The following is a 25836-nucleotide window of genomic DNA, read 5'->3' as shown; positions in this document are numbered from 1 at the left end:
AACTCAGGGACACTCCATGGTTCTAGGCGATTAGCCAGAGCCCCAACTGCCTCAGTTAATAATAACAACAGTGAACACTTATCTAGTGTATACTATGGGTCAGACATTGTTCTAGGATCTACTGAGTCTTTAATCTTCACATCAATCTTATAGGGCAGGTCCTAAGATTATCCTCATCATACAGATGGGGAAACTGAGCCGCAAAAGGTTGTAATTTACCCAAGAACGCACTGCTAACAGGTAGAGCGCCAGGATCTGAACCTGGTTTCTGAGTCTGTGCTTTTGGACACTATCCTGCAGGACCAAGGAGGCTGAAAGGAGGACCATGCCTATCATGATGGCACTAGCCTTCGCCGCCCAGGGCTCGAGTCACTTTTTATTTGGTCAGTACTTTATTCAGCACAGAGTTACAGACTGCAAACAGAATGTGCCCCGAACCTAGAACTCTCACCATCCATAACTGAACTGGAAAGAATCAACACGCAGGGCACCTGGGTGGCTCAGTCCGACTCTTGATTTCAGCTCACATCATGATCTCAGGGTCGTGAGATCGAGCCTCTCATCTGAGCCCTGCATTGGGCTCCGTGCTCAGCGTGGAGTCGGCTGGAGATTTACTCTTTCTCCCTCTGCTCCTCCCCACCACTGGTACACACACTCTTCAAATAAATAAATAAATATCTTAAAAAAAAAAAAAAGAATCAACATGCAAGGCATAGGAGTTGCCACCTGTAAAAACTCTCCTAAATGCACCAAAAACACCTTTACTGAGATGAGCATGCCTTTAGGTTTCTTTCCCCAGGAACTTAGGAGATATTCTAAATGCTAAAAGGAAGCCACCAATCCTGAGATAAATAAATGCAACAATTTCCAGAATACAGCTTATTTAAGATCAAAAGTTACAACAAAGTGTTGGAAACTGGTAGAAAATATTGACCAAGAAGCGTCCAAGAGGCTGGGGCCCAAGGCTGTGTCCGTACCTCTGTAATCCCCATAAAGGTTAGGAAGGAGGGTGCGATTGGCCCACAGGTAGAAATGCTTAAGGAGTCTGATCTCTGAGAAGCGGTGGGAAAAACTTTTCTGGATAGCTTGATGGAGGTAAAACCTATTCGAGTTCTGTGCTGAGTAGACTGTAGTCATCAACAAGGTAAGGAAGAGGATTTGTACTAGGATAGAGGAGGAAAAAAAAATCAGTTGAGTTGTTAACTTAGAAATTCTCTACACCTTCTCTTTCATGGTTCCTAAGCTTTGGCAATTCCACGTAAGAGCTGTAAACAGACGAGCCAACATATTTAGCACATAGTGGTACCTGCAAATATTGATATATTCCTTCCCAGAATTATTCTGCCACTAATCAGAAATTTTACTTGAAATAAGGTACACAAAATCCCACATGAAAATTGCTGTATTTTAGTTCTTATAACTAAATGCACTCCCGCCCCCAACCTTTCTCTCTCTCTACAGACTGTGTTCACAAGAAAGGGAAGGCAGATATACACAGAACCGGCCTCTTTGGTCCAGGAAATCCAATAATCCACACACTGCTGACTGGTTCCCCTGCACTGAGAGGACTGCCACTTTTGAAAGCATATTCACTCTTCCTCCAGCCTGGGAAGTGTCCAGAGTATGCTGTGTTATTACGCTCTGTGCCAGAGGAAAGGACTGATTCAAGCACACACTGACATCTCACGACTCCTGAGTTCACGTGTCTTCCCATTTACCACACAGCCTTGGAGTCCATTTTTTTTCCAAGGTCAGTATTTTAAGATAGTTTTTCACTGTTCTATATTTTCATTTTCTTCTCCCTCCCCCTTTGCTGGGACCTGGGCTGTAGGACTGACACATTACTGTTTGCTCTCCATACCCAAAATATCTCCTGTCAGCCTGAAGAGTTTCTTCTCTTTCAAGGTTCTTTTCGGGCGTGCCACCGGACTGTTGATAGCTGGAGCTATATAGACCGGGTTGTTCTTATCTCTTGAACCAGTTAATGGTGGACATTTTGCTGTCAAAAATTCAAATGTAGGCCAAGAAATAGTTATATTTCATTAAGGAGTTATTCATCAACAGTTGCTGAAACTCTACTGTGAGTACCTCCTATTAAATGCTGAAGAAAAAAAAGAATAAACCCATCTATGTGGCACTTCTCCAACTATTGTGAAGGACTTAAAAATTCCAATTCACGGGGGACTGATACTTTTTTTTTTTTTTAAGATTTGAGAGAGAAAGAGAGCGTGTGTGCGTGGGTGGGGGTGGGGCAGGAGGAGAGGCAGAGGGAGAGACAGAATCTTAACCAGGCTCTGCCCTAAGCGTGGAGCCCACTGAAGGGGGCTGGATCCCAAGATCCCGAGATGACGCATGACCTGAGCCAAAACCAAGAGTGGGACACTCAAATGACACACCCCCCAGGCACCTTGGGGACTGATACTGCTATAAAATACAACAAAAATTGATTGCTAGAAGAATGACGTAAAACAGGAGCATGTAAAATCCAAATCCCATTTTGAAAATTAGATACAATATGTCTAAAATTGGTCCAAATGCTATAAAACTTTCTAACTTTGCTCTCAATTTCTGCATTTATCTGGGACTAGTCAGTGACCCACACATTGGGAGAACTGTTCTACAGCGGTGCTTCTCAAACGTCAACGTGCACGGGAATCACCTGAGACTGTGTTCCAATGCAGATTCTGGGGTGAGGCCGGAGATGGTGCATTTCTGAAAATTCCAGGTGATGTCGAGCCTGCTCGTCTGCAGACCACACTGTGAGAGGTAGCTAGAGGCATGCAAACCAAGATGGAGAGAGAGAAGGGATTGGAACAGGACATAAAACTCACCAGCAAGTATGTGCCCAGTGCTTGGGGAATCACCAAAAAGACCAAATCTCCCGAGGAAGTCAGAGAAGGTGTCATAGAGGGAAGCTTGACATTTCTTTTGAAGGAGGAGTCAGATACAATTCTCCAGATGGACAAGAAAAAAAAAAAAAGTCATTGCTTTAAAAAAAAAAAAAAAGGCCTTTTAGGCAGAGGGAACAGCAACTCAAGAGCACAGATAAATGAAAGGAGAGCTAAGAAAACAGTTTGAAATTAGATTCATTTTTAAAGATCTTGTAAGGAATGGGGTGCCTACCCCTTAGTAATGTGTCTACCACTCAGCTTAAGAAGTGATTGCATGGGGTGCCCGGCTGGCTCGTCAGAAGAGTGTGTGACTCTTGATGTTAGGGTCATGAGTTGAATCCCATGTTGGGTGTAGAGATTATTTAAAATAAATAAAAATAAAAAAATTAGGGGTGCCTGGGTGGCTCAGTCAGTTAAGCATCCAACTCTTGATTTCAGCTCAGGTCGTATTTTCGGGGTTGTGAGATCGAGCCCTGCATCGGGCTCACCACTGGGCGTGGAGCCTGCCTAAGATTCTCTCCCTCCCTCCCCCTACTGCTCACGCTCTCTCTCTCTGAAATAAATAGAGTGCTTGCCACTTACAGAGTCGTTAGTGTTTATCTGTGATGGTATCCCTTTCTTTTCTTCAGAGAGCTAATCTAATCCTGAATTTGAGTTTATCACTCCCATGCATTTCTTTATTAAAAAATATATATATACACACACTCATGTGTATATTTATACATATATACATATACGTATATATTTATGTCTATATACGTATGTATATGCGCTATTTTCCACGACTACAGTATTAACTTCTCTGCTCACCATGGTGTCCGTGAGGTTCGTCTGCGTGATAGGCGAGGCTCCAGTCAGTTATTTAGAGGGTAGTTTCCCTCAGGCTTGGAGACTGAATGTGAGGACTAAGAATTTAGGATTACTCTGACATTTTTAGAGGGTGGGGATGTTCTTAACTGAAATGAGAAATACAGGGGTGCCTGGGTGGTGCAGTCAGTTAAGCGCCTGACTCTTGGTTTGGGCTCAGGTCATGATCTCTGGGTTGTGAGATCAGCCCCAGGTCGGGCTCTGCGCTTGGTGCAGAGTCTGCTTTGGATTATCTCTCCCTCTCCATCTGCCCCTCCTTCTCTCTCTCTCTGTGTCAAATAAATAAGTAAATAAATCTTTTTTAAAAAATGAGAAAATATCATAAAGAAGCTGGTTTGCGGGGCAGGCCACCCTGACTGGGGCATGTCTGACCTGACACATGTGCAGGTATCCAGCTGCGACAGTGAGCGGCCGGAAATGGCCTCTGGGGCTCGGAGCGAGAAAGCCCTGGGAGGAGACGTAGGACACAGACGAGAGGCAGGGGACGGAGAGAGCATGAGAGGGTCTTGGGGAGAACGCACGAGTGCTGGTGACGCACCGGTTCGCCTTGGGCGGCGGCGAAGGAGCAGCCAGCTAACGAGACAAGATCTCTGCGTAGGTAAATCTGAGGTGGTGACGCGGCTAGAGGGCCACTGTTCTGATGACATTTGCTCCTTGCAAAATCAGGTGTCGGTAGTTAGAACTACTTGAATTACCCCAGAGTGCCAAGATCCTCCTTGTTTGTTGCTCCTTCTCTTTGGTAAGCCACGGCATCCGGGTCAGCACGAGGGAGACGGACAGCGCGAGGAAGACCGCCTAGACAGGAAGACCACAGGAGAAACGAAGCGGCGGATACCACGGCACCCAAGGCGATGCCATCACGTAACCGTGAAGGTATGATTAATACATTTCCATTATTTGGCCCTCTACTATCATGGAAAACTGAGAATTAGCGAGTTTCATGATTATTTATGCATGATCATAGGGACCTGGTTAATATAACATTAATATTTATATTTTTGCCTGTAGTCCTCAAGCTGCTTGGCTAGGAAAGCTTAAACTGAATGATTTGTGATGATCTGTGAAGTTACTTAAGAACACCTGTCCTTGGAAGACGGCTGACAAGCTGGACTGGAGAAGCTACACTTTTAAAATTTTCAAGGATTACGTCTCTGTTTTTGCTCAAGAAGTCATGGGATCTTAGAACTGAGTAAGACCTTAAGTATCAGTTACATATGCAACAAGTTTCTCCCAGTCCTTTAATTTCAACGGAGGGGAAGAAAGTGCTCCAATCTTCAGGAGAATAGAGGACAAGTGTGCTGTCTCCAGCCCCTGCCGCACAACCCTTTTCAGAGGTGGCAATGCTGGGTGTGTCTGCTCTGGAGACCTAAGGTCGCCCTCTGGTGGACAGTCCCTGGACTAGATTGAGGGAAAAAGTAGCAAGTCCACTTGGCCGTGGGTCCAACCAAATTCAACACTGTAGCGATACCAATAACTAGTCCAATACACTGGCTTCCATCTCTTCCCTTCTTTTTATATTTTTTCCCCAACACTCTCCTGCAACTTTTTTTAAAACTGAAGTGATATACATTATAAAAATTTGGGAAAAAAGAGATTTTAGGAAAACCTTAAAATTTGGACTATATCCTTTAATCACTTTTGTATTAACATACCCAGACTAGCTTTCCAACATCACTACATTTTAACATTTTTAAAGGTTTCTTGGCATTCCATTTTATGGATATGGCTGTCTCATAAATTTAGCAGTGTCTTATTTTTGGGCATTTACATTGCTGTCAATTTTATTTATTTTTTAAATGAGGTACTCTGAATTTTCTTAGGATAGGTCCTTAGAAGTGACGCTTACTCAAGGGGATGCAGAATTTGAAGGCTTTTACTCTGTATCACATTTTCCTCAACCAGCAGTGAGTGCTCTTTATCCCTGGCATTATCATGTATTATGTTTTTGCCTCTTTTATTTTTATTTACTTATTAAAGTTTTATTTGTGTAATCTCTACACCCCACATGGGGCTTGAACTCACGACCTCGAGATCAAGAGTCACAGGCTCCACTGACCGAGCCAGCCAGGACCCCCTGTTGCATTTACATCTTTGTTGGCCAACCGCCTCTTTTGATAACTTTTATTTTTTTTTTAAATGTCACAGGGGTTTACAGCTGAGAGACAAGGAGACAACACGGCCATACACTTTGCTCTCTGCACCTCTTCTGGGTAACAGGTGCCCGATCGTCCACACACTGAAAGTGACACAACTGCTCGCTGATCATGTTGCCCAGCTGTTACTGAGAGAGGGATCTGCGGACTGTAGAGCTAGCAGCAGTTCGGACTTCATGCAATCACCCACAGGTAAAAGACCACGGTAAATGATATTTGAACTGTGTTGCTGGGACACCGCTCTTATTTAAACCATGTAACTAAAATTCACACACACCGAAACAGCGCAGAGGAGGACTGCCTGCACGCAAGCAAGCATGTGTCACCTAAAAACCAGGACGTTCTATCTCCACACTTAGGCAAAGTCTCAATAATTTCCTCGTATAATAACCTAGCCATATTTAAAAAGTCTTATTTATTCAAAGGATCTAGAGCACTCCTCCGTCTTAGTTTTCTTCGTGATACTGACTTTTGCACAGAAGCTGGATTCAGCATGATACTGCTCCAAGTGTGGTCCATTGACCAGCCCCATCGGCATCCCCTGGGAAGCTGCCAGAACGCAGACTCGTAGGCCCCATTCCAGAACTATCCTCCATTTCAGCATGTTTTTTAAAATTGACTGTGCCTGCCACTAGTTGAGGCCTCTCAATATAAATTCGCTATTTCTTTGCAACAGTGGATTAATTATCACCACTCCTATGACCTGCCCGCCAAGTGCCCCGGATCTAGTATCCAAGTCTCTTCTTTCTCAGTACTTTTATATACGTATTTCATGTTTTGTATTACTTTGGTTTATTTGATTTTCCTGGTCATTAATTTGAGTCCCATTAGTGACCTCTCCTTCAACCCAACTAGTGAATTTTAAAATTTGGTAAATTACTTTTCATTTCCTGAAACCCTTTGTGTGTTTGATACAACTGGATCTCCTGAAGAGAGCTTGTTATTTTTTTGGTCTGTCTCCTCCAGTTTTTTTTTTTTTTTAAGATTTAAAAAAATTTAAGTAAAAAAATTTAAGTTCGATGTGGAGTCGAACTTAACCGTGAGATCAAGAGTCGCATGCTCCACTGACTGAGGCAGCCGGGCGCCCGCCCCCCGGCCGTTTTTCATTAAGATCCACCTACACCTTGTTCTCCCCGGGATGGGCGGGGTCTCAGATGGGACTTGCACCAGATCACCTGGGAGATGTTAAACGTGTGGGGCCTTGGAACCCACCTCCAGAGATTACTATTTAATTGGTCTGGATGAGGCCTGAATGTCTAGTTTTAAGAGCTCCCCAGGTTTTGCTCGTGGGAGCTCAGGCCCATCCTCAAAGGTTCTTAAAGCAGAAGCAATCCCGTCACCAAAACCCAGAATGTTGAAAACTCTACCGGACAAAATGCGGTTTCTTCAACAAATGCCCTGCGATAAATACCAAGAATGGAGAGTGATGGAAGGGAGGCGGCGCCTGCAGATTTAGCATAGAAAGTGCTCAAGAGACACACTAACTAACTGCAACACATGGACCTTATTTGAACCTTGATTTGAACACAGTAACCATAAAATAAACATTTAGGAGACAACTAGGAAAACTGGAACAAGGACTCTAAGAAAAGGTGATAAAATACACATAACAAAAACCTTACCATCTTAACCCTTTCTTAGTATAAGGTACATTCATATTGTGTAAATATGAAGACAGTAGTGTGATAATGATTTTTATGTTTTTAAAAGAGGAATGCTTATCTTTTAGAAACATATACACTAAAAAGTGATAAAATGATATGACATGAGAGTCTTTCAAAATACATGGAACAAGACTGGCTTGTTTTGGTAATGAAGCGATTGTTGAAGCTGGCGAACAGAAGAGTAGAATTCATCAGACCATTTTCCACACATTTCTGTGGGCTTGGCATTTTTCTTAGACATTTATAAAAATTGGGACGCCTGGGTGCCTCAGTCGGTTAAGCACCTGCCTTGGGCTCAGGTCATGATCCCGGGGTTCTGGGATCAAGTCCCACATCGGGCTCCCTGCTCAGCGGGGAGCCTGCTTCTCCCTCTGCCTGCTGCTCCCCTTGCTTGTGCGCTCTCTTTCATAAAGAAAATCTTTTTAAAAAAAAGTTTTTAAAAATTAAGTCTCCTGGTGCTTTTTTTTTTCCAAAGTAGTTTGCTGTGGATTTGATTTTTTTACTTGTCCCTTCTTGGCAACCTTTTCTGCTCTCCCTTCTACTAGCCTTAGTTCTCATTAGTTTTTTCTGTGACTCACCACATACCTGAAATGTCATTGCTATTTACTCGTTGTTTTTTTTCGGTCACATTGTCAGGAACCAGTAGGCACTTTGAACTGATGCCCAAGGATCTCATTTTTCGCAAGCGAAGCTACCTGGAACGCCGAGTGGGTCCCCCCCATGCCGGGTACCAACTCAAGCTTTCACCCACCTTGACCGGCTGGTTGATGAAGAGGTTGTGAAGCACTGGATAATATCAACGATGTAACCCAGCTGGTAGTTGGTCTTTTGGTCAGGTCCAGGCTATACATGCAGTGAAAAAGGCTGCAGCCAGGCCAGTGACACCCGTGAGGAGCCAGCTGATGCAAATCAACCCTCTGGGAGGTTCATTAGCGACGGGCTTCTTCCCTTCTTTCTGAGCTCAGGATGGGGGAAAACTGGTGGCCTCCCCTTTAAGAACAGAGGTTGAAGGTAATCATCTGAAAGCTCAAACAGCGAGAGATAGGCTCTGAAGATTCCGGGTGATCGTGGGAAGGCTGGGGCTGGCAGTACCTGAGTTGGCCCCTGATCGAGGAAAAAATGTGTGTTTCCAAGAGCTCCTGGAGGTTTGCAGTCGGTTAAGGGCATCGAGTCACGTAGGCTGGTCGGCCGGGGACCCAGGCTGCCAGGTGTGACTGCAGCCGCTGCAGAACTCCTCGAGCAGGTAGCAGCAGAGATGGTGGTGGTCTTTCAGGAACCGCTGCAGATACAGGGGTCTCCGACGCACCCTTCCCCGGCAAAGGGCAGCAACATCATCTTCCGATGAGGAGCGACGCTTTCCAGTCCGTGGGGATCAACGACCCAACAATTATTACTATCTACTCAGCACGTGCTGGGAACTTGCTACATCCTCAAAATTCTACACTACTTTAGATCCAGACTACTCATAAAAACAATTTTGATCTAGAAGCAAATAGTACCAAAAAACCCTTAGTTGGGCTTTTTCACCAGAATCGTCTCAAGTGCCCAGGGGCAAACTAAGTACTTCGAGATTCTATAAAATCAGCTAATCTCAATCTATTCCATAGAAGAGGCAAAGAGACAAGTCCTAAGAGCCCCTCTAAAAGCGAGATGGAGTATGAGGGGGTTCTGGAACCAGGGCATTTTTGTGGTTCTTCTTAATCCTTTATTCCTCGTATCACCAGTTATACATTGTCTCAAAGCTACAGCTCTATACTGGAAGCTTAAAGAAAATGAAAAGCAGAAGGTTGTATCATCCTGGTTGGTTATGCCGAGAGTGGGAGGGACTGAGGGCAGGCAAGTGGTGGGAGGCAGATAACAGATCAGTGACTGGAAACCGTCTGGAGGTTTCACACATACCATTTGCCTCGGATGGGGTCCTGCCTGCTGATGAGAGCCGTGACTCCTTCAAGTGAGAACAGATGAGGCTGGCTAAGAGCTCTGTGCCATCTTGCTAATGTTGTGAGACGTCCATAAAGATTGTTCACTCTGACAGTAGGTATGTGTTTCTTCCTGAGCAGGAATCCCACAGTCTCCTTTAATTCCCTGAATGAGGGACCAAGAAGAGAAAAGTCAGTCTGACATTCACCAGGATCGAGCAGTTAGAGATGGGAAGGTCATCTCTTTACTTGAGAGGCAAATGCTCAGTGGAAAGAACCTCCATTTTTCACTTTTCATCCTTTTTCAGAAAGAAGTCACCTCACAGTAACTTCAAAAAACTAGTTTTACAGGGAATACAGAATGAAAGAAGGGACAGTTGATCAAACATCACCAATGAAAACTCGAGAGCAGTATCTTCTGCATCACAACCAGTCCTCAGAAGACATCGAGAGAGGAGAGACGAGGCCAGGCATCGTGGCCCAGGGGACAGGAATTAGGGAAAAGCTATCAAGGTTAATAAGACCTCAAGCCTTCTAGAACATCCTCTCCACTGGCCTTTCTACTACACAAGAAGCAGGTTCCCTTCTAATCCATATAAATTAGACACCAAGCTTACCTCAGCCACCTTCGTGAGAGACAGAGTCAAAAGTTGCATCTGAGGGGCAGGAGGCTTGGCTGGGAGGAAAGACAGGCAGGGGTTCCTGTGGCTGGATCAGCGGGAAGAGGCTCCCCAATTACAAGATTGACTGGGAAGGGGAGGACAGCAGTTTGGATGCTGACGATCAGCTGAGACCAGGTCACAGGAAATGGACCCACTGGAAGAAAAGCACACATCAAACTTCGTTCTCAAGATGAAGTCATCTCAGTCATTCCTCTCCAGGTTTAGTATTTATTTGGCAATTTAACCATGATTATCCAAGGAGGCTAGTCATCATGGCAGTGAAGATCCCCGTGCTCCCAGGCTGCTTTTACCTCATTCATGAATGGGAACGGTGCGGAAATCTGTTAGACTATTCAAAGGTTAGGGCAGCAAAGGAAAAACAAAGGCGATCAGACTCTGTTTCTGACCCCTGAAAGGAAGGAGGGTGCAAGTAGTAAAAGGATTACACACCACCGACACCACATCGGGCTCACCCATACCTTGCCTCTGCTCTCTCTCGGCAGTGAAGCAAGCTTCTCTTCCAGAACATAACATTGACGACATGTTGCACAGAAGCAACGCGCATGCAGCAAGAGCCTCTGGACTCTCGTGAATGCTTGGTTCCAGGGATGTCGAGTTAAGACTGACAGCCACAGATAATCCTAGGTGAGCTTTTCCCAATGAGGGTGGAGGAGAACAGGTGTCTAAGAAGATACATGTAGAACAGGACAGACTTGAGTTTTCATCCTGACAGTGTCCTGGACGAAGATTGTGAGTTTGCCCGGAATAAGCTCATAGGCAGCAACTCAGCCACTATCCAACACTCCCTACAAAGATGCTTTCAAGTCGACATGGCAACGTGATTCATTGTGATTTTTAGGATGTAAAAGGTTTCTTGAGGATAAGGTTAATTTATATTGTAATGAGAGCTTAAATTAAAAAAAAAATTTTTTTTTTTTTTTTTAGCTAAGAGTTTGATAAATCTTTTGCTCTACAAAAGCATCAGGCTTGCACTCAAGATAGTTTGGTAAATTCATACTTTGACCACCTGCTCTATCTACTCCAAATGTGGAGGAACGATCAATACGACACAAGAAAGAATAAAAAATATTGACTGGGCTTAAAAAATAGGGTAAGTATCTCCGAGGAGGAGAAACGGAATTAAAAAAAATGATGAGCAGGGAAGTCACAGGATTTCTGGGCTCCAAGTCCGGAAGAAGGCAGTACACAGGCAGGAGTTTGCCTCTTGTAGGGTAACTGGAGCTAGAAGTGTTTCATAGGGTGGGGGAAGGGAGAGTGTCGAAGGCACCCCTCAACAGGCACACAAAACCCTGCAGCGAAGACAGAGATTTATTGGTTCCGGGCATTTACAAAATCTCTGTCCAAACACTAACTGACCACGAAACTGAGCAGAAACTTCAGTGGCATGCCATGACGAAGAATACAGATTTCATTCAGAAAAGTCACTAACCAGACAACAATGACAACCACTAAGAACAGCAAATCCTGGGGCAGGGAAAGGAAATCTGATTTCCAGCATCACCATGTTCTATTATTGAAAATGTTCAGTTTTCGGGATGCCTGGGTGGCTCAGTCAGTTAAGTGTCTGCATTTGGCTCGGGTCATGATCCCAGGGTCCTGGGATCGAGTCCTGTCTCCGGCTCCTTGCTCAGTTTCTCCCTCTCCCTCTGCCTGCCACTTCTCCTGCTTGTGCTCTCTCGGACAAATAAACAAAATCTTTTAAAAATTAATAATAAAAAAACAAAATATTCAGTTTTCAACAAAAGATCACAGGACACCAAAGGAACAACAAAGTATCTCTCACTCACGCATGCGTGCACGCACACATGTGCACACACACAGAGCAATAAATACACTGTCCCTGAGGAAGCCAAGACACTGGATATACTAGAAAGAGACTTTAAGTCAGCTATTTTAAGTGTATTCAAAAGACCAAAGAAAACCATGTCTAAAGAACTAAAGGAAAGTGAGAATAGTGTCTTACCAAATAGAAAACATCAATAAACACACAGAAATTATTTTTTAAAAGAACCACACAAAAAGTCTCGAGTTGAAAAACACAGGCTCCAGAGCAGATCTGAGCAGGCAGAAGAAAGAATCAGCAAACCTCAAGATAGATCAATTGGAATTATCCCATCTGAGCAGCAGAAAGAAGAATGAAGAAAAACAGAGCCGCAGAGACCTACAGAATACATTTCCCACCAATACCTAAAGGAAAAGAGTTCTTTCTCTGAGACTGGCATGAAAACCCGGTCACGCTCGTGCTCTCCGAGGTCCACGGCCAGCCAACAGTTGCAGAGGAAGTACCATTTCCTTTCACCTGCCATGTCACTGACGATGACCTGGTTTACGTACCTACGGTAAAATAAAGATGTTAGGGGGGTTGGCACGAACCCGTTGCTGTAACAAGAAGTAATCTTGCGCTGTCAGTAAATGGGTTCTTTTCACTGTGAGGTAAAAACTAAAGAAAGAAACAAGAGCTGATCCAATTTGCCCCTTTCCGACCTCTGAGGGAATTCACGTATCAAAACCAGAATGCAGACTTCTATCACTTAGCAACACTCCGGTGTGTGATGTTTCCCTTAACTTTCCTTGTTCACACGTGCCGGTGCCCTGCCGCCTCTTCAGGTAGCCCACCTGCCTCCGTCTTCTGTCACGAGGGCCTGAGGGGGCGTACCTGAGGGGTGGGGAGTGATTTTCAACGTTCATATTAATGACTTCTCATCCTGTTGGGGTCTGTTAACTGTACAGTTCAATACATTTTGAGAAATGTAAACAGTGTACATACCACCACCATCAAATTATCTCCCCCCAAATTTCCCTGGGCCCCCTTCCAGTCAGCCCCCCTCAGGCTTACCCCTGGCTCCACATGACCACTGATGTGCTATCTCTTAGACTAGTTTGCCGTTTTTAGAATTTCATATATGTGGGGTGCCTGGGTGGCTCAGTCGGTTAAGTGTCTGCCTTCGGCTCAGGCCATGATCCCGGGGTCCTGGGATCGAGTCCCGCATCAGGCTCCTTGCTTAGCAGGGAGCCTGCTTCTCCCTCTACCTGCCACTCCCCCTGCTTGTGTTCTCTCTAATAATCTTTAAAAAAAAAAAAAAAAAGAATTTCATATATGTGGATTCATATGGCATGTCTTCTTTTGTGTCTGGCTTCTTTTGTTTGGTATAATGTCTTGGAGATTCATCCATGTCACTGTATGGATCGGACTGTTCTTTTTGTTGGTGGGTAGCATTTCTTTGAATGAACACGCTAACATGTTTCTTCACTCACCTGATGGACACTCGTGCTGTTTCTAGTTTCAGGTAACTATTGACACAGCTGCTATGAATGGATGTGCGTAAGTCTTGGAACGGACATGCTTTTTCACATATCTTGGGTGAGTACCTAGGAGCGGAATCTCTGGGTCATATGGTAATTGTCTAACTTCACAAGCCCTGCCAAACCATCCGTTCACGTGGCTGCACTGCTGTGCACTCCCACCCGTGGTGCGTGAGTTCCAGAGGCCCCCAACTTTGCCCAAACTCGATTCCGTCAGACTTTATTACGGTCATTCTAGACTAGATGTTCAGTGCCCTCACTGTGGTTTTAATTTCATTTCTTGATGACTACCGACGTTACACATCTCTTCACATGCCCATTGTACGTTACTCGCCTTTACAAATCAAAGTGGAATGACAGTGTACAAGTGCTTTGGAGATGCCTGAACTGATGGGAAGCAGCAAGCGAACGCCTGGACTCGACTGGCCTAGTGGTCTCGCGCAGCAGGGACAGACTCATGTTGCTAAAGGGTTCGGGCAGGCTGCATGCTCTGTGCAGGTGGACAACATTCAGCAAGTGATTTGTCGGAGCCCCTGGACCTTAGACCTTCGACTCCATTCCCTTCCTTTTTCCTAACCCCAACCAATCGTCTTGCTCCTCAGTTAACGTCATCATTACTCTCTGCACACACCTCCCCCCGTTCTGAGTGCGGCTGCAGGAAGAACAGAATCACGCGGACCTCACGTACGTCAGGTTCACGGGCTCATCACGGACCCTTTCCCTCGCAAGCCCCTGGGGCCCATCCCACATCATGATTCTGCCCTCCTTTCCCCTCTTCTGAAGCTCTTAATTTTGACCCAAAGTATATTTAGTGAAGAGTCATTTGTTAAACTTACTCTCTTAAGATATTTTTTGGGGTGCCTGGGTGGCTCAGTCAGTTGAGTGTCTGCCTTCAGCTTGGGTCATGATGTCAGGGTCCTGGGATCGAGGCCTGCATTGGGCTCCCTGCTCATTGGGGTGTCTGCTTCCCCCTCTCCCTCCATCCCTACCCCTGCTCGTGCTCTCTCACTTGCTCACTCTTCCTCCCAAATAAATCTTTAAAAAAATAAAGATATTTTTCATGTTTAGAGATACTTCTCATTTACAACACTTCAAGCAGTAAATTGTTATTTGTTCTTCACAGTCATGACAACATTAAATGAAAATAAAAGAAAAAAAATCATCTATCACTTTACCATCGACACAAAATCATATTGTAAATTTTCCCTATTTCTCTCCAGGGTTTCTCCTTTGTAGATGCTTTGGAACTTAAATCTACTGGTCATTTGTTACGATTTGGCCCAGAGAGTGACTGTTCTGTGTTGCTGGCGGCATGCTGGTCTCGCCCCAGATTGCTGCAGCCCCGCAGAGAAGGACAAGGCCGCCCGACATAAGTACTTACCAAGAAGGGCTGGCCCCCGAATTGTCGTGCCAGAGCCACAGGCCGTGCAGCTCCCCGAGGGAGGACTGAGTGCTGAGGAGGAAGACGTCCAGTCCCCCTCGCTCAAAGACTGCCTTCTGAGGGTCACAAAGGTGATGGGGCTCACTCCGTCCCTCTGATCCATACAGGGTGATAACCACCTAAAACACGACAAGGAAAGATAAAATGCAGGACATTTGAACATGATCACTTAAATTTATCCCTAAGGGGAAAGAGGGAGACAGAACTGTACTGAGATGAAGTCTCTGGGGGGCTGGACAAGCACAGCGGGCTCTGCAGACATAGAGAACCGGGACCCGCGGCCCTAACGAGGCGAGAGTGACCTCGCGCGCTACAGGACAGGAAGCAAGGAGCAAAGAGCATTTATTTCATTAACCTTAGCTGTTGTGGCGGCCTTTCTTCGATAGCCGGTGGAGACCTGAAGAAGGTAGTGAAACTGAGAGCTGGGGTCATTATCGGCCAGGACAGTGACCTTCACCTGCGGGAAAAGCAGAAGCAAGAAGGATCTTCACCTAAGAAGCAGGAGGAGCTCCAGCTCTGGCAACTCGATGGAAAGCAAGGGTGACTTGCGGGTGGCAGGTAAACAAGCAGGCCTAAGTGATGGAACGGGGGGAGGACTGGAGGGCCCGGCTTTATGGCTCTAAAATGAAATAGTCACAGAATCCGCTGATCAGGTCTTGGGCTTCTAAATCTTCCCACCTCCCTCCCACTGAGGGAGGGTTATCAGGCAACATGGAGGATACCCAGTTAAGTGTGCATCTCAGATAAACGATGAGTCATCGGGGAGCACACTTACACTAAAAGTGCATTCACTATTTATATGAAATTCAAATTTAACTGGGTGTCCTATATTTTTATTTACTAAAACTGGCAACTGTATACCCACAGCAACAAAGAAATGGATGGTGTGTATTGTAGAATTTCCAAGTGTAAGAAAACATACAAATAAGAAATGTTACACAATAGAAGTTAAGAAGAGGCTGTCATCAGGGAGCCTACGTGGCACAGTCAGTTAAGCGTCTGACACTTGGTTTCAGCTCAGGGGGTGATCTCAGGGTCGTGATCTCAGGACTGTACCCAGTGCAGAGTCTGCTTAAGTTTCTCTCTCCCTCTCCCTCTGTCCCTCCCCATCGTGCACGTGTACTCTCTCTAAAATAAGTAAATGAATCCTTTTATAAAAAAAAAAAGAAGAGGCTGTCATCAAGGGATTTTGTTGTTGTTGTTCCAAACAGAGATTCCTTACAGGTTTCTTACATATCACAGTTACATGCAATTATCATTTCACTTCCACCTTTCATGTCCAATGTATAAAGTGAGATAAACTTGCATTTGATTTTGGTTAAGTTCTCTAGATGTTCCGGCTGATTCCTAACCCAAACGAATCACATGAGCCTTCAACCTCCACTAAAAAAAAAAAAAAAAAGGAGACAAAGCATTAAGTTGCAAAGCCCTGAGATAGGAGACATGAAGAGAAACTTAAGAAAAGTCCCCTTGGATTTCTATGCCACCTAGTACCACGCTACCAGCCTCTTCTGGTCAAGGCATTTTCCATCTTGTTCAACACACTCCAGACAGTGCGGCAAAGGTTCTGGGATCAACGTCTCATCACCTTCTGTGTGTCTGCTTGATCCTTTCTCCAAGCCCACACACACGTGAGCAAATAGAATCCGAAAAGGCTGGCCAGCAAAGACACCCCAACAGGGTTGTTGGTGACGCGGAGGAACAGCTTGATCGTGTCCTTAGTGTTCACCGTCCGGGGCACAACGACGAAGTCACTGCCAAAGTAGGCCAGGCGGTTACAGAGACACTGCGTCCTCAAAACTGTGCTCTGCGGCCCAACCTGTGATGGGAATCAAGACGTTGATTTAACTGAACAGAGTGCTAAGGAAGGGACAAACCCGAAACACAAACACAGGCAATTGAGAGGGAAAGCTGTGTCCGGGTCGCATGTTCACTGCTGGTGGGCGCGTAGGCCGGGGAAGCAGCGAGGGGACCAGCGGCTGCCGCTGCTAAAGCTGCCGCCGCACGAGCCCCCCGACCCGTCCTTCCGGGTCGGAACACACGCCCGAGGGGAAGTGTGCACACGCGCACAAGGAGACACGAGAAAGAACATTTCTGTTGGCACTGCTCATAACTAAAAATCGGAAACGACCTATTCAGTAACAGCAGAAACAGATGTAGCGGACTACTACTATAGACAGTGCAACGTGCATAAACGCTGAGTGAAAAACACAAGTTAAAGGGGGCGCGTGGGGGGCTCGGTTTAGCATCTGCCTTCGGCTCAGGTCATGATCTCAGGGTCCTGGGATCGAGCTCCCCATCGAGCTCCCTGATCAGTGGGGAGCCTGCTTCTCCTTCTCCTGCTCCCCCTGCTTGTGGTCTCTCTCTCCCCCTCTCTCTGTCAAATAAATAAACAAAATCTTAAAAAAAAAAAATACAAGTTGGGGTGCCTGGGTGACTCAGTTGGTTAAGCATCTGCCTTCAGCCCAGGTCATGATCCCAGGGTCCTGGGATCACGTCCCCGCTGAGCAAAGAGCCTGCTTCTCCCTCTCCCTCTGCTTGCCGTTCTCCCTGCTTGTTCTCGTTCTCTTTCCCTCCTCTGTCAAATAAAAATCTTTAAAATAAATAAAAAGTTAAAAAATTAAAAAATACAAGTTAGAGAAGGATATGGTACAGATGGTGCCATTTACACAGAGACCAAAAGCAGGCAAAACAACTCTCCTGCATCTGCGTCTGTCCGTCTCCCTCACGGGAACAGAAGCTCACGAGGACGCTGTCATGTCCATCTCTGTAACTCTAGTTCCCAGACGTGGGCCTGGCACACAGATGATGCCCAACGCGTGCTGGAAGAATGAGTATGCGTGCCAACTCAGGAGGCGGTCCCTTTGGTGAGAGGGAGGAGAAGAGACTAAAAGAGATACAGGGGCACCTGGGTGGCTCAGCTGGTTAAGGGTCTGACTCTTGATCTCTGCTCAAGTCATGATCTCAGGGTCATGAGATCAAGCCCCGTGTCAGGCTCCACACTCAGAGGGGAGTCTGCTTGAGATTGTCTCTCCCTGCCCTTCCCCCCGCTCATGCTCTCTAGATAAATAGTAAATAAAATATTAAAAAAAAAAAGACTGAGGGATACCAAAAGGGCTTTAATTATTCCTGAATGTTTTATTTTAAAAAATCTTAACTACGTAGAGCACAATACTTTGTGATAGAGCTGAACATGGTTTAACATTTTTATTATATTATTCCCTGTAACTTTCCATATGCTGTAACATTTCTTCATAAAAAATATTTTAAAAAATGTCATCAAGAAATCAAATGGAAGGTACCAATTCCACGTTTGATGGTGCAAATGAAAAGCCTGAAATATTGTCAGTATGACTGACTGCTTTCCACGACAAAAGGTTACGTTCTGGGTGCGGGTCCATCTCTTGCCCTGGGAGGAACTCTCATCCTGGTCTGTGCAGCTCTGTTCCTTGCACGGGGCCCAAGCGCTGTACAGGGCTTCGAGGAATCAGGAACCCCTCCCCCACCAGCCCAATGCCTTTTGTGAGCAGTGGGGTCATTGCTGGGTGAGTCTTGCTACTCAAAGTCTGGCCGCACTGACACCACCTGGGAGCCTGGTACAAAGGCAGCAGCTCAGACCCCACTCTGATTTACTGCAGCAGAATCTGCCATTTAACAGGCTCCCAGGTAGAGGGTTTGCTTGAGAGGCACTACTCCAGATCTTTCAGAAAGTACTGCTGAGGCCGTGAATGGTGTAGGTGCCTTCCAGTGCACCCTCTTTCCCTCTCCCACGTGAATGACCCCCTCTTAGCTCTTTTACGAACAGCCTCATGATTTCCAGAACCTTGCCCCACGGTCTTTGTGCAACTGAACCACGACTTAAATCAGATGGGCTCACACAAATTCACCGGTGTGAAAATGCACAGCGCCGTTTTAAAGTGGGCACACACCTGGAGCTAGGTAACAATTTGAAAAGTTCCCACCTAGCCTGGAATGTACAAGAATCTGCTAGCTTATTATTTTTTTTAGATTTTATTTATTTGCCAGAGAGAGAGCATGAGCACAAGCAGGAGGAGCAGCAGGCAGAGGAAGAAGCAGGCTCCCCGCTGAGCAAGGAGCCCGACGCGGGACTCGATCCCAGGACCCTGGGATCGTGACCTGAGCCGAAAACAGACGCTTAACCGACTGAGCGACCCAGGTGCCTGTTAGCTTATTTTTACAAAAGCTCTCTTTCATTAAGCAAGAAGCTTTCCTTTTACCCACAATGTATGTAGTACTTGTAGAACTTCTCCATATTGCTTATTTTATCTAGACCTGTCAGATTCACCCTGGACTAATGTTTGAGAGAGAAATGACACACACGATGCATAAGCCTGCTCCAAAGGGCACACTCTCCTGGCCCGCTACACACAATCCTGATCCTTTTTCCCAGGCGGACTTATTTCCCTTCTGATGGTTTTTCTTTCTGCGCCCACCCCCCCAACAAGGTAACATACTCTGCATGTCACGCCAGCTCAGGGGGAAGAGAAAGAGGAAGTGGCGTTGCTCCTTACGTGGCATCCTCCGCTCTTCCACGTGCTGTTGTGGCTGTCCCAGAAATAACACTGTGTGACGGCTGTCACCACTGAGAACAGGGTGGGCGTCTGCCGGGCGCTCTCCTTGCTTTTATTCAACGCGGCTGTTATGTGGTAGGTGCCGGTCCCGTACCGCAGACTCTCTGGAGTCAGCACCCACGTATACTCCTCATCTGAGAACGGAGAATGGCGCTTAGCTGCATTTTAAATGGGACAAAAGTACCATTAGGACCTTCCGTAGGAAGCATGTAGTATTATCATTAGGTTATTTTATAAATGGGGAAATGATTAAGCCTAGAGTTATAAATGACTTGACTTTATTTTTTTAAGATTTGAGAGAGAGAGACAGAGAGAGAGAGAGCACGAGCTCACATGAATAGAAAGCGCCGAGGGAGAGGAAGAGAAAATCGCAAGCAGACTCCGTGCTGAGCGTGGAGCCCGACCTGGGGCTGGATCCCACGACCCTGACATCATGATCTGAGCCGAAAACAAGAGTCAGACGCTTAAGTGACTGGGCCACCCAGGCACCCCACAAATCATTTTAAAGAAAATGACCAGTGATACCACCTGGGGATCTGGGTTACTCCTGTTCCAATAAGAAATTGTATTTTTTTTTGATAAATGAAGATTAAGGTCTAATGAATCAGAATGTATTATGAGTTTTAGAAAAGTGAAAGTGTCACCCATCAAAATAAGTAGCTATGTGACCTAGCTAACAAAAGAAGCCCCCAAACGAAGCAAGGATGGGAAGAGTCGGACTGGTTCCAGGAAAGAGCCTTGATTCCCGGCCCGGCTCTGTCACCAGGTGGCTGGGAAGGGCTAAGGCAAGTCCCACAATCTCCCTAGTTTTCTCACTTTTCAAACAAGGACTCTGGACCAGAGGATGTCTAAGATCCCTTCCAGCTCCAACAGACATGTTACCGTCCAGACTGGCAAGGAAAACGGAGCGGACGTTCTGAAGCGCGAGAGAGCTTGTCGGTAACGCAGGAGAGCTTTGTATCTGGGAGCCCCGTAGTGGGAGGGGCTGCCGCACGTGCTCCAAGAGAAAGACTCGCCTAAAAAGCCACCATTCATTCCTGTGTTAGTGAGGCCTACTCGAGAGCCAGCAGCAGCTCGTTCAACCCGGGATGACCACAACAGAAGGGCTATGACACTCTTTATCCATTCTGATGATTCCCACACCCCATTTTTTTTTTAAATGCAAAGGGTAGCTTTTAAGACTTCTCAGTACATTTATTTTTGTTGTTAGCTTTAGAATAATTTTATTTAAATTCAATTAACATATAGTATATTATTAGTTTCAGAGGTAGAGGTCAGTGATTCATCAGCCTTATATAATACCCAGTGCTCATCACATCACGCGCCTTCCTCAATGTCCATCACCCCGTTACCCATCCGCCTAGTCCCCAGTACTACATTTAAAGTTGAAATCCAGTGACTATGTTTTTCGGTCAAGTATATCTCGGTCCTACTTATGTATCACAGAAATTCTTAACTATTCTAAGCTACAGTGTAGTCTGTCTGATATTACACCAAGACTTGCTGAGCCATCTCTGTCCTTACCCAAATCTAAGATTAGAAATAAAGTTTGAAATATAGATACAACCCATTGTGCTGGAATTTTACTTCTCAACATCATGGAAATGTTCAACCACACAAAAAGTTGACTATTACAGAGTGAACACCCAAATAATCACTGGATAGATTCTATAATTAACTCTCTACTAAAACTGGGGCACCTGGCTGGCTCAGTCAGAAGACCACGCGACTCTTGATCTCAGGGTCATGAGTTTGAGCCCCACATGAGGTGTGAAGATCACTTAAGTAAAACCTAAAAAAACAAAAAAAACATTTTGCTAAATTTGCTTTATCACATACAGATCTTGATCCATTCCACAATCCATCTTTTTAAAAAATGCATTTCATGGTCACGTATATTTACACGTGGTAAAATTACATAGAATAAACACACACAGGTGCACGCAACACTGGTGAATCCAAATGAGGTCAAGGCACTGTATCCGTGTCATTTCCTGGTTAGGATACAACGCTGTAGTTATGTCACCATTAGGAGAAATGGGGTGAAATGTATGAGATCTGTTTTATTTTTCACAATTGAATCAGAATCTACAGTTACCTCAAAATAAAAAGTTAAAAAAAGAAGAAGAAGAAGAAGAAAATGCATTTCAAAGTAAGTTTCTAATTGGGGTTTTACCTTTTTGCCACACCTGATTCTTTGGAAGGGTGATGTTCAGATCGAAGTGGGTGTGGTTAGGCTGATACTGGAACCCCAGGTAGAGTGTCATTAAAAGGGGACTTTCAGGTTCTATGCACACGATCAGGGATTTCTCCAGGGAAGTGATGTTCACCATGATAATAAAATGATCTGAGCTCACGTTGAGGCTGGTGGGATGGATTTCCATGCTAACATTTCTCCACAGCATGATCTAGAAGGAGACAGTTAATCAATCTTCAAGTTCAAGATGGTCCATCCATTGATGTCTTTCCGCCTCCTTTCTAGTGATAATGGAATATAACTTCCTAAGTCTTCCTCCCTGAGCATTAATAGGTAACACACAGCCAGGGTTTAAGGGACAATATACAATTTCAGACCTAAAACACCTTCCCCTAAAGGTAAGGTAACCTCCTTGCAGAAGTTCCCGAGTGAAGATGTCAATAATCAAATAATGGCACTGCCACGAATCTCAAATGACTTTCCTCCATCCTGTTCTCCAAGAAATCCTATTCCCTCCTATTTAATCCCTAATAATCAAATCATACCTCAATATCTTCCATTAAATCATCGACTTGGAAAAAATTATGATTAGAGCTTAGCAACACACTTCCGATGCTTCCAACAATGTTCTTGTCATCAAAATCCCTGAAGGGATTGAAAGCTAGTCCTGTTACCTAGAGATAAGAAAACTCCATTTCATCCATTGCTGAAATCTTTAGAAATAACACCCTGATAGGTAATAAGGTATCAAAAATTAAAGTAAATGTTGGGATTTTTCCCCTTGCTACTACCTCGAATGAAATAATATTTCTCATTAGAACATAATATGGGAAAGAATTAAAGACGAGTCATTTATTTGGGATCCTCAGAATTATTATTATTTTTTTTACATCTTTATACCCAGAGGATTCGTGATTATTAGGAAGTTATTCTACTCTCCAGAATAAGGCATCAGTCTTTCTTCTGTTTGTTAGGTAACTGCTGAAAGAAATAGAATATACTAATATGGCTAAGTTGATATATTGAGTCAATACTTATTCCGGTATTCCCAGCTTTGTACATACACAGTGAAGAGTTGAGATCAATTCAAACCATAACACAGAAACTGTCAAATCCAGAAGTCTGTTTAATGCTCCCAACCTCCCCCACGGATCATTTTTAAGGCCTCCATTCCTGCCATCATAGAACAGAAATCCAGGGCACGCAGCCTTCTCTCGTTTGGTCTGGTGAGCTCACATTTCACGGTGCACCCCCTTCATGGTGCACTCAAGTGCCTGCAGCCATCTAATCCCATTTCCATTAGGGTCAGAATCAATTTCACACTCACTTGGACATTAACTCCTGGGTGTCTGTTCAAGAGCTCTTGCAAAGCTGAGGTTGATGGAAAGCCCAACCTCACAGGTGCTGGGGACCGGAGAGTGTAGGAGCTCAGAGGCCAGCTTGACATGTTTTGGCTAAGGAAGGAGAAATTAAAGGGAAACCAATTTCTGTGTGTTTTCTAAAGATCAAAAACCTAAAATGAAACCCTCCCCCTTCCTCCTCTGTTACCTGCTCAGCACCAGAGTAGCAACGGAAGAGGTCAGAGTCACTAACGACTCAGAAAACCCGTTCTCCTGTAGAAACGCTTCCTGGATCTTCCCAAGGGCCAGCAAGGCCATTTCCAGCATATTTTCTACCTGTATTTATAAGGAATCACTCAAGATCCTGACGATAACATAAGAAAAGTTAACATTCTTCGGAAAGGACCCAGAGAAAGTCCTTCCAGTCTGGCTAAAAACTCAACACCCTTCGTATCAACTAAGAGGGCCACCCAAAGACATATTTCTTTGTCCCATGATATAAGCTGCCCTGGACTTTTTTTTTTTTTTTTTTTTTTTAAGAGAGGGAGAGAGAGAAAGGCAGAGGGAGAATCCTTTTTTTTTTTTTTTTAAGATTTATTTATTCGTGAGAGTGTGTGCGTGCGTGCAAGTGGGGGAAAGAGCAGAGGGAGAGGGAGAGAGAATATCAAGCAGACTCTGCACCCAGCACAGAGCCCGATGCTGGACTCGGTCTCATGACCCTGAGATCACGACCTGAGCCAATCAAGAATTGGACGCTAAACCAACTGAGCCACCCAGGTGCCCCAAGATTAAAAAGTTTCTAAAAGGAGTTCAACACCAGCATCTCCTATACCTACCTGCTCAATGTCCTGCTTGGATCTCTGCAGACCGGCTTCACCAGCTTCTATGACATTGCCGACGGAGTGAATGAGGCAGACAGTGATGGGGTTTTCAAAGTCCCGACTGCTGTTGCCCTCAAATGCCCTCTCAGGTAACTGCTCATTCAGGTCAACAAGGGGATTGAGGACATTGACCTGGGAGTTTTAGGAAGCAAACACACATCCTTGAGCTGCTTCTGCCTGTTTTAAATTTATTTGAGTTCTTATCAGAAGTTCGATGTTCTTTAGGCATCTCAAACACATTTTTATAAAAAGCACTGTTACAACTTGGAAGGAAAAGAAAATGTATTACATATGACCTATAGGGAGGATCTGTATTTCATGTTATTCTAAGGAATGGACAGAACCCTCCTGGAGTGGTAAGCAGATCAAACGGTTAATTCACCAAACTAAGCTATAAAAAGGGAAAGAGCAGTACTGGCTGGAACACTGAGTAGACTATGCCTTGAAACTTGGGCCTCAAAAGCCTTCAAGATTGACTTAACATAGAGAACAAGAAAAATTTTAAATGAAACAGAAAACCCCAATTCTCCTTTCGGTAGGTTGTTCTCACGCAAAACAAGTAAGATGGTTAAGCAAATTGACAGACTATCCACTGTGGGTATGACTATTTTGGTTTTGAAATGTTTTTGTTTTCAAAGTAATATTTGTTAAAAACTTCTGCATGAAAAAGATCCAATAGACAAAATTAAAAATAAGACCTGGGCACAAAATATCTGCAACATGTACAACAAAAGATCAACAGCAATAATAAATAAAGCTCTCTTACAAACATGTAAAAAAAATGACAACACATTGGGCGGAAAATGGACAAAAGACACAAAGAAGCAATTGAGAGAAGAAATACACACGGTCAGTCAACACACGCATTGATGTCCAACTGCCTTAGTAATCAGTAAAATGTTCCCTCCTCCTTCTCTTTTCTTGCCTTTGAAATTGGGAGAGTGTGGGGCAAAGGTTGGTAGGGACGTAAAACAGTGCCTATTTATTTATTCGGAAGAGAGAGAGTGGGGGGAGGGGCAGAGAGAGCAAGAGAATCCCAAGTAGGCTCCATGCTCAGCATGGTTTGATCCCACGACCCCAAGATCACGACGTGAGCCAAAATGAAGAGTTAGAAGCCCAACTGAGCCACTCAGGTGCCCCAAAACAGTGCCTTTTGAGAGACAATTTTGTCATCTATTGAAAATGCAAAAGCTCCTACTTCTACCTCCGGCACTCAATTCCACAGAAATATTTGCATAAGTGCTTAGTGACGTAGGGACATATATGTTCATGGGTTTGCTATTTCGAGAGTAGACAAAAGAAAAGTGTCTAAATGCACATGAAAAATTATTGGTTCATTAAATGTACTGAGACAAAAAGATATCCATGACCGGATTAAATAAAAATCAAGGGGCTGAAAAATTCGTATACTTTAACCCCATTTTTGTTAAAATGACAAACTTCTCTATGCACAGAAAAATGTCTGGCAGGATATGCACGACAAATTAATAATAATCTGATAACAGCGGTTACATCTAGAGAATGGCATTAGAAAGAAGGACAAAGATGGTCAGGGCTTTTGCTTTAGAACTTTATATGCTTTTGTTCAGATTTTTAAATAACAAGCATGCATTATTTCTGGAATTAAGAAGCCCAAATGGGGCACCTGGGTGGCTCAGTCGGTTAGGCTCCTGACTCTTGATTTGGGCTCAGGTCATGGTCTCAGGGTCCTGAGATCGAGCCCCCACATCAGGGCTCAGTGCTGGCATGGAGCTTGCTTAAGGTTCTTCGTCTTTCCCTCTGCCCCCACCCCCCACCCACCCTCACATGTGTTCTCTCTCTCTCTCAAAAAAAAGGGGCCCAAATAAACCGGCACAGATTACATTTACAGGCCTATTGCAGAATATCTGAAAATATAGGACATGG

General features: G+C 44.8%; 1 protein-coding gene across 1 annotated transcript in view; it reads right to left on the bottom strand.

Moving 5' to 3' along the window:
• Positions 1-25836, bottom strand: part of PKD1L3 (polycystin 1 like 3, transient receptor potential channel interacting) — a 59327-nt gene that overhangs the window by 18948 nt on the left and 14543 nt on the right. Inside the window, 27 exon segments of the mRNA XM_040633093.1 lie at positions 918-1163; positions 1862-1999; positions 4454-4553; positions 8327-8362; positions 8364-8425; positions 8428-8530; positions 8751-8813; positions 8816-8929; positions 9562-9623; positions 9626-9660; positions 9819-9912; positions 10121-10220; positions 10222-10310; positions 10552-10558; positions 10647-10731; positions 10733-10812; positions 10815-10839; positions 12365-12511; positions 14862-15040; positions 15277-15378; positions 16510-16740; positions 19454-19647; positions 21690-21921; positions 22256-22384; positions 23038-23164; positions 23259-23386; positions 23887-24063. Coding sequence (XP_040489027.1) covers positions 918-1163; positions 1862-1999; positions 4454-4553; positions 8327-8362; positions 8364-8425; positions 8428-8530; positions 8751-8813; positions 8816-8929; positions 9562-9623; positions 9626-9660; positions 9819-9912; positions 10121-10220; positions 10222-10310; positions 10552-10558; positions 10647-10731; positions 10733-10812; positions 10815-10839; positions 12365-12511; positions 14862-15040; positions 15277-15378; positions 16510-16740; positions 19454-19647; positions 21690-21921; positions 22256-22384; positions 23038-23164; positions 23259-23386; positions 23887-24063 — 3085 coding nt within the window.

This window comes from Ursus maritimus, unplaced genomic scaffold (genome assembly GCF_017311325.1).
Source record: "Ursus maritimus isolate PB19 unplaced genomic scaffold, ASM1731132v1 scaffold_19, whole genome shotgun sequence".
In the NCBI taxonomy this organism is placed as follows: domain Eukaryota; kingdom Metazoa; phylum Chordata; class Mammalia; order Carnivora; family Ursidae; genus Ursus; species Ursus maritimus.
The sequence above is the reverse complement of the archived record's forward strand: the minus strand, read 5'-3'. Positions and strand labels throughout refer to the sequence as shown.